This window comes from Poecilia latipinna, unplaced genomic scaffold, assembly GCF_001443285.1.
Source record: "Poecilia latipinna isolate Pla-1442-1.1 unplaced genomic scaffold, P_latipinna-1.0 Scaffold409, whole genome shotgun sequence".
Taxonomy (NCBI): Eukaryota; Metazoa; Chordata; class Actinopteri; order Cyprinodontiformes; family Poeciliidae; genus Poecilia; species Poecilia latipinna.
Window position 1 is genome coordinate 66732 of NW_015113025.1, and position 8070 is coordinate 74801.

Consider the following 8070-nt stretch of genomic DNA (forward strand, 5'->3'; position numbering starts at 1 on the left):
TCTCCATGTTTCCCTCTTGTTTTAAAAATTATTCGAAAAACCCACCAAATTATCCTGAAAACCAAAAAAAAAAAAAAAAAAAAAACCTTTCAGCTTCATTTTATTTCTCTGATAAAATATATTTTACTTGCCAACGTGAGTTGATTAAGAACAGGCAGTTGTTGTTACTGAGGTCAAGTCGCATGACCTCAGTATGTGACTGGCCTCACATACTGATTTTACTCAGCTCAAATCTAACCTGAGTGAGACAGTGCTGGTTACTGGAAGGTTAGATTTGCCGTAATTTTATGCCAAATCCTATAATAACACAATATTTTGTTAGCAAGTACACACAAGATTTTGTTGCTGTGTTGTGTAATAATAGAAACAACTGTTTGATTACATTAGATGCGTCATAGTGCGATCCGTGCCATGACAGCCTCATAATAAACGCAACAACACAAGTTTTGTTTATTCTCATTGATGCACAGTTGTACAGTAGAGTATCCAAGCATACGCTGTTTGAGTCTGCAGAGCTGAGATGTGTGTCATGTCAGGGTGGAGCTGGGAGAGACAGGTGGAGAGATGAAAAGACCGTCGGGGGGGGGGAAGTTTAGGGTGTGCCTGCTCTGTGACTGTTCTGACAAGCTTTTGGCGTTTTTCCAAAGAGTGAGTGTATGCATGTGAGGTGAAGAACCTGCTCACATTTCTCCCTGGATTGTGCAGGTGCGTGTGTGCGTGCTGCATTGCATTGCATCGCCGTACGCATAAAAGTCTGCTTGCCCGGGTGTCTGTGCTCAGGTGTGTGATAGATGTGAAAGCGTATAGGTGTTGATGATTCTTTAATGAAACCATCATGTTGTGGCAATAAGAGCCTGACAGCTCCGGCACAGCGGTGCTTTCTGACACCTCCTGCCTGCTCTGTGCGATGCTCTGCTTCTTCTTTATTGTTCTGTCTCTTTTTAACACCTGGCTGCTGGTGATAAAATCTGCGAGGAAAAGTCAAATGTAAACTTTAAAATGAAACAAAGCATGTAGTTGTGTGTGGTTTTTTTTTTAAAGTGTTCTCCCAACTTTTCTTTGTCTTCTCTCGATGTGTCAGTCTGCATACTCGTCCCTAAGTGAGCATGTCTGCATGATAATGATGCTGTGGCTGCTGTTGCGCAAGCTATTGTGCTGATGCACTCCCTCCACGTGTTAATATACTGCGAGAAATGAGAGGCTGAGAGAAAGAGAGCGAATAATTATCTTTCCTCTTTTGTCTCAGCTCCTTCAATTAAGCCTGAGGATAGGCAGACAGAGCACATGTCTACTTATCCACTTAAACCACACAAACAATAGGACCCCCCCAGTTTTTCTCCTGTTATCTCTCCATCTTGTCTTGCACCACTTTCTCTTCTCACCTCGTCATAATAAAATTCTATTTTCAGTGCTGAATCCCAATATTTCCCCCCCTCTCTCATCGTCCTCCCTAGTGCGATTCGCCTAGAGCCTTGTTTCACCTACCCTTGTTACCCCTCCTCTCCACTTCCCATACCTTGCTTCGGGGCATAAGGAGAGGAACGATGGAGAGACAAAACATTTTAGTTTGCACATAGCCAGAGAAAAGAAAACACTTTGATTTCCCCTGTGTGGGGCTCCACTTGATTTATTTTTGCGTTTCTTTGGCCTGTGTATGTTTATTTTTTTCAACCTTCCCTTTTCTAGACTGAAAACCAGATTTATCTCCATGGATTTGCAACAATGATATATATATATATATATATCACCATCACTAGCTCTGAAACTTAAATACACCCTTGCTAACAATTTTATTTGTTCAATGGTGTGCTTCCAGCTGTAGCTGTTCAGCCGCTAAGCACGATCTGTCTTTGCATAAATCATTATCATTATTTAATTCGGTTATTTTCAGAGGGTGGGTGGACGGCATGTGGGCTGACTTCATCAGAGCAGATGAAACAGAAGAGAGATGAGAAACAAAGGGCAAAGTGAGAGGAAGAGGAGGAGAATTCTCAGGGTCCAAGTTGAGCTTATATAAGTACTTCTCAAGGGCGGGGTGAAATGTGCTACAGTGGTTAAGCTGAATCAGATAAATACTCATCCAGTGCCTTGTAAGCTCATTAAACACTATTTTGTCACTTTACAACCTCAAAGTGTTTCCCTGAAATCCGATGAGATCAACACAGACTCAGCTAAGTGGAAAGAAAATAAATTAATAATAGGTTTTGAATTTTATTTGACTAAAAAAATCAGCTAAAAAGTGAGTCAGCGCCTTGTAGATATGCCTCTACCAGTTTTGTGCATGCATTGACTGGCGTGTGAGCAATAATCCGAAGTCTAGCCGCATATTCTCAGTTTGATTCAAACTTCCACAAGTCCGTTCTAACACATATTATTTAGTCTAATCAGACTGAGTTTCTTCTCTTCTCTTGTATGTTCAGGATTGCTGTTCTACCTGAAGCTGAACCTCAAGTATTTTCCAGTTTTAAAACTGGTTTTCTCAGAAATGGCACTGAATTTAACTCCATCTAAGTTTCTATCGACTCTCACCAGCTCCCACGTCCCTGCTGGAGAAAAGTATTCCCAAACATCCATTCTGATACCGCCACCATGTTTCATAATAAGGGTAGAGTGTTCGGATTGTCTCATTTTCTCAAAAATCTAACAAGGAAGATTTAATGTTCTTCTGTCTCAAATAAATAAACAGTGTTTGATTATAAACAATAATCCCCACTTATAACATTAATAACTGGAGTCAATTATTTGGAAAGGGCAATATATATTCATATCAGCACTGTAGACCTAAATAGATAAAAAACAATTGTTGTTTTTTTCTTTGAAAAAAACAAGATGAAATATCTGCCTAAGCACCATGTGAAGCTGTCATACAGACCATCAGCTGAGGGCTGAGGGCATACCATCTGCCTTCAAACGGATAGATTTTTAATATCTCATACAGAATATGTTTTTCCTCTATTATCATATCTATCTTATTTCCCTTGAGAATCATAGTCAGATCAAATAATTGTCTTGGCACCCTGGAGAACAGCATAGTCCAGCAGGTCCTGACCATCTACACTGTCCAAATGAGTGATGCCATTATGAAGATTTGCCAATTTTTTTTTAGAAGAGCAAAATATTTAATCTGCCAACTGGATATACGTCCACATCAACCCTCAAACAACTGTGCTTGCACTTTCGTGACATCCAATCATTAATGCATAGAGCAGTGTGGAAATCGGAACCCAGCAGCTAAGGGCTGGTACCAGAGAAAATTAGGTTGCTTTGGCAAGGATCAGTATTATTCAGTAAACAGCGTGTATGGGTGAACACATTTCTTTATCAGCTGGGAGACAAAGGGGTATTTTCCCAAAATATTTCATGTCTGTGCATGCCTGCTTGGTTTGGGGTCGCAAGAGTGTGAGGGGAAGATCTCAAAGAAATTCTAGGTGTGTAAATGAACACGGCAGCTTTGAAGTTTGTGTCTCATTTTCAGCTTTGGTCTTTGTTGGTTGTCTTCTAGTAATCTGTCTTATTGAGACAATTAGTTAGATTTCGTAATTTGATTTGAAAAAGTATCCCTTTTACATACTACTTTTACATATCGTCTTCTTTCTAATGACATCGTTTAGATCATTAAACACATTAATCTCAAACAAAAACATGAGAAAATACAAACTGCACTTCTCAAATGAGGATTTGGTTTAACTAAAATTATATTGATATATGTCTGGACTTGCCTCGATCAATCCAAATCCTTTATTTAGATTTTTTTCCTTTGAGCCATTTAGAGTTGGACTTACTGATGTGCTTTCATTCACTGCCCACTTAATAACCCTTTTGCGGTTGAATTTAAAGTCATGAATTGATGTCCACATACATGAAATCCTCCAGGTCCTGAAATATAACAGCAACCCAAGATTTTTACATTAGGTTTGTGTTTGAACTTCTGGTGTTATGCTGTTATTTTTAATTCTGTGTTAGTTTTTAAGCAGATGTAAAAGGATGCACAGCATGCAAAAAGTTTCCAATTCTCTGTCATCAGTCCAAGGAAACTTTTCCTAAGGGGTGAACAACTTTTTCACAAGAGCTCAGCCCTCAGCTGATGGTCTGTATGACAGTTTCACATGGTGCTTCAGGCAGATATTTAATCTTCTTTTTTTTAAGAAAAAAACAACAATTGGTTTTTCACAAGAATCTCCAAGAAGAATCTTGAAGATTCTTCATTTCTTAATATTGGAAGGCCTTTTTGCTTACCATCTTTTGTCTGAAGCTGAAATGCCTCTATCTGTTCTTGTTTCTTTTAGGGCAAAGTGTTTCCAGCATTTGAGCCTGTTTAGACCATGTTATCGGTGGAATATCAAATCCCAGTAATGATGGGAAGATGGTGATCCGGTTCCTGAAACACAGGTGAATACATGCATCTTTTGTTGCTTCGTTGCCTCTCTCTCTCTTCACAGCTAAGAGACTAATGGCGTGGGTTTGACAATGTGTGATTCACAGAGTACAAACTGATCTGACAGCAGCTGATACAGCAACTACTTGAGCCTCAATAGCATTAAATAGCATTAAGCCTTAAGCGTATAGAAGCACAAATATTCTCCTACAATCAACAAAATATGCCCTAAAACCTGCTTTGTTCACTTGTTTTAAAATTTGGGAATTTTAAAGTTAGACTTTTTTTTCTATTGCATAAATTAAAATAAAAATAACATCAAGATTTTCCCATACAAAAAACAGTTTAAATAAATTCTTGCCACAAAACATGTGAAAGCAGCACATTTTCGGTTGACGTTCTCTTTAGATCTCTGTCAGTGTTGGACTCTTCTGTGCAGTTTTCCCGTACGTGCCGCAGTAACCAAATCAACTGACAGTATCTGATAACATATGGCTTAAAAAGCTAGGGGACTTTCCAGCTCACTTCTGGGCGTACTTGATCTCCAGTCTTATTTGAATGACAGTTAAAGTATGCAAAGCACGACAACGGCTCATGGTGTTTAAATTTAAGTTATTAAGCGGGTCATAGAATTGTACTTGCCCTTGCTGAATGCTGTTTTTATGTACAGTCACCATAAACTCTTCACTTTTTTTTGCAGTGGACAACTATTAGGGGTTTGTCGTTTATACTCTTTACAAGAAATTAAGAAAGTATGTGACATACTATATTAATATGATTGTAAAATTAAAAAAGAAATCAACATTTTCCCTGCCAAAGGTCTTATCCTCAGTTTTGTTTGCTCGGTTTTTGAACATTAGAAGGATCTGGCACGCTAGTTCTGTAGTGATGTCAATGAATTTGTTTAAAGCATAAAAAAAAAACATTAGATAGAGCAAGCACAGGCACATCTCATGTTTGACTTTTCTTCTCAGTAAAGGAGTTTAGATTATCACAGTTGCACGTTTATAGACACGACAAAGATAGAGCTCTTGAAGATCATGTTTAAACTCTTGAATGTGTCTAATTTTATTTTTAAAGCCCAAATATGTCCACCATTAAAATCACAGAGGTTAAAACGGTAAATAAAGAGAGGCTTTAAAGCAAAGCAGAGATAAAAAAAAAAATAGAAAAACACCCATGAGATGATTGATATAAAAACATTGCCACTGGCAGTATAAACTTCAGGCAAATGTCAGACTAAATAGAAAGATCTGTGACTGTTTTTTTTTTTTTTTTTTTTTTTTAAATAATACAGGGAATCAAACTCATGCAGTTGTGGCAATAGGTTATTCAGCAGCTTTGTTGTCCCAGCCTGAAAGGCTTGATCCCAAGTTGTCAGCCTTTGGCAGAAAACAATGTTTTTATTGAGATTGGAGAGAGTGAGAAACAAAATGTTTAGTTTAAAGATTAGATACTGGTTCCTGACATTTAACTGCTTGCCATGTGCACACAGATATTTTGAAAGTTTAGTTTGAATTCAAGAACACTTTGCTTATCCCAAAAGAAATATTGTAGGAACTCATACGAATTTCTTCAAAACGTTGTTGAGGCTAGTGATGGCTATGGACGGGAAGGAAAGAGCTCCTCTAGTGATCAGAATCTAAAACAGAAATTTTATCATTTTGCTTGTTGTTGACAACAGCATTCTGAAATATTTGTGAACGTTTAAATGAGACTCTGCATGTTGTTCCAATCTATTTCAAGCAATTGTTTCTGTTTTGCTCAAAGATAAAGAGGTAATCACACAACTAGTCATCCAAGCAAATGTTTTAAAAGGTGCATAAATCTGAGAGTCATATACAGAAGAGTATCAGTTAGCTATTACAGAGAGACTCATGTCAGTAAAGAACCAATCCAACTGCTATAAGTGCCTTCACAAAACAATACTGGAGACCTATGGCCATCAAAAGATCACTACATACATTTCAGAAAGTTTTTCCAGTGTTTAGCCTCACTGGACAAAAGTCTCAAATCAAGTCAAGTCAATATAACTACAACATCTGAGCTGGCCTCCTACCTCTCTTTTCAAAACAAAACTGGAAGGGCTGTACTTAAATGTGGTTTTTTCCTAGGCTTTATTCAGGCTAAATCAGAAGGGAGTTAAAGCTTTGTCTTACGGTGGTTTTTCTCCTTTCTGTCCAGTTAAATCATGGGAAACGTGGAGAGTCAGAACGGAGACAGCAGTGTGTACGGCAATGAAGCGGTACACCTTTCCCGTAAACAAACATCCCGCTCGCTCCGCCTCACCAACAAGAAGTCGGTCACTCGCCGGCAAAGGCTCTCTTCGACTGCGAAGCAGGAGTACAGAAACTCAGAGACCTCCACTCGCTCTTCCAGCACACCGAGTATCCCACAGTCCTTAGCCGAGAGTGGACTGGAACTTTTCAATGGCACAGATGAGCTGGGAGAGTTTGGCGTCAACCCTCACTGGACACAACGCATCTCAATGACAATGAGGCCGGACTCCTATCAACATGAGGACGAGCCCGTGGCCACGCCAACTCCTGAGACCTCAGAGGCAGACACTATTGCTCAGGATGGAGAAGAGGACTCTATGGGGGAGGGAGATGTTCCTGGGGAAGAAAGATACCTCCAAAGAATGACAGAAGGTCCCAGAGATGGAGGAACTTTTATAAAGAAGCGATCAAAGTCGGCAGACATGTGGAGAGAAGACAGCCTGGAGTTCTCCATGTCCGACCTGAGCCAGGAAAATCTTACCAGTACAGAAGACATAATCGACGGAGGAGAGGAAGAGGAGGAGGAGCAATTCACGCGTCTCAGAGGGAGTGTAGGTAAGGACAAAAAAACCCCCCCAAAAAAACGTGGACATAAAAGACTGTTTTTAGCATGTATTCTGTCACTGTCCAGTCCTGTTTCCTTCCACAATAACACCAAATGTTATGCTTTCAGTTTCAACCTCCACGTTCTCATTTGTAGGTGATATTTTGTTAGATATGCATATGTTTTACCAGAATAAACCAGAAAAGTATTTCTTAGAAGATGTAAGCAGGAGAGACTGATTGCCTTCAGAATGCAGGCAATGAGAGGGGAAGGAGGTGAGAAAATCATAGGCACTGGCTGAGAGGGAAAAATGATTTGAGACACTGTGCTGATTAAAGGTCCATTGCTATCCATCACTTGCAGCAGTTCAGTTAATCACAGGTTTGTTAGTTTAACTGGAGCCCTGCAGGAGCTCAAGCAGTCCAACGTGACATCAGGCAGTGGCTGTCAACTTAACTGATGAAGGCTTAAAGGGCTCCCATAAGTGGTCAGATGGGTCAGCATAATGTATAGGCTTCGTGCATTCACAGAAACACACCCGCGCACACACACTTTGGCAATCATGATTCGCAAGACATAAGCTTGCAATGCTGAAGTCAAATACAGGAATGAACCCTGAAAGTGCAGAACCTTGCAAAATAGTTGACACCCTCTGAACTTTTCACATTTTGTCTGGTTGCAACAATAACCTTCTTCATCTATGTATGTTAAAGATGAGCTAAATACATCTGTGTTTGGAGGTTTAATGAAAAACATTAATGAACAAATTACATTATGAAGGCCAAAGGACACACCAGACAGACCAACTATGCATACAGGTCAAAAGCTTTGGTAACACTTTATTTGAAGGGGGTTGAATAAGACTGTCATGA

General features: G+C 39.4%; 1 protein-coding gene across 1 annotated transcript in view; it reads left to right on the plus strand.

Moving 5' to 3' along the window:
* LOC106950583 (T-lymphoma invasion and metastasis-inducing protein 1-like) overlaps nucleotides 1–8070 on the plus strand; it is an 81259-nt gene that overhangs the window by 24244 nt on the left and 48945 nt on the right. Inside the window, exons 2-3 of the mRNA XM_015037530.1 lie at nucleotides 4287–4389; nucleotides 6560–7209. Coding sequence (XP_014893016.1) covers nucleotides 6567–7209 — 643 coding nt within the window. The 5' untranslated portion in view covers nucleotides 4287–4389; nucleotides 6560–6566. The remainder of the gene's footprint in view (nucleotides 1–4286; nucleotides 4390–6559; nucleotides 7210–8070) is intronic.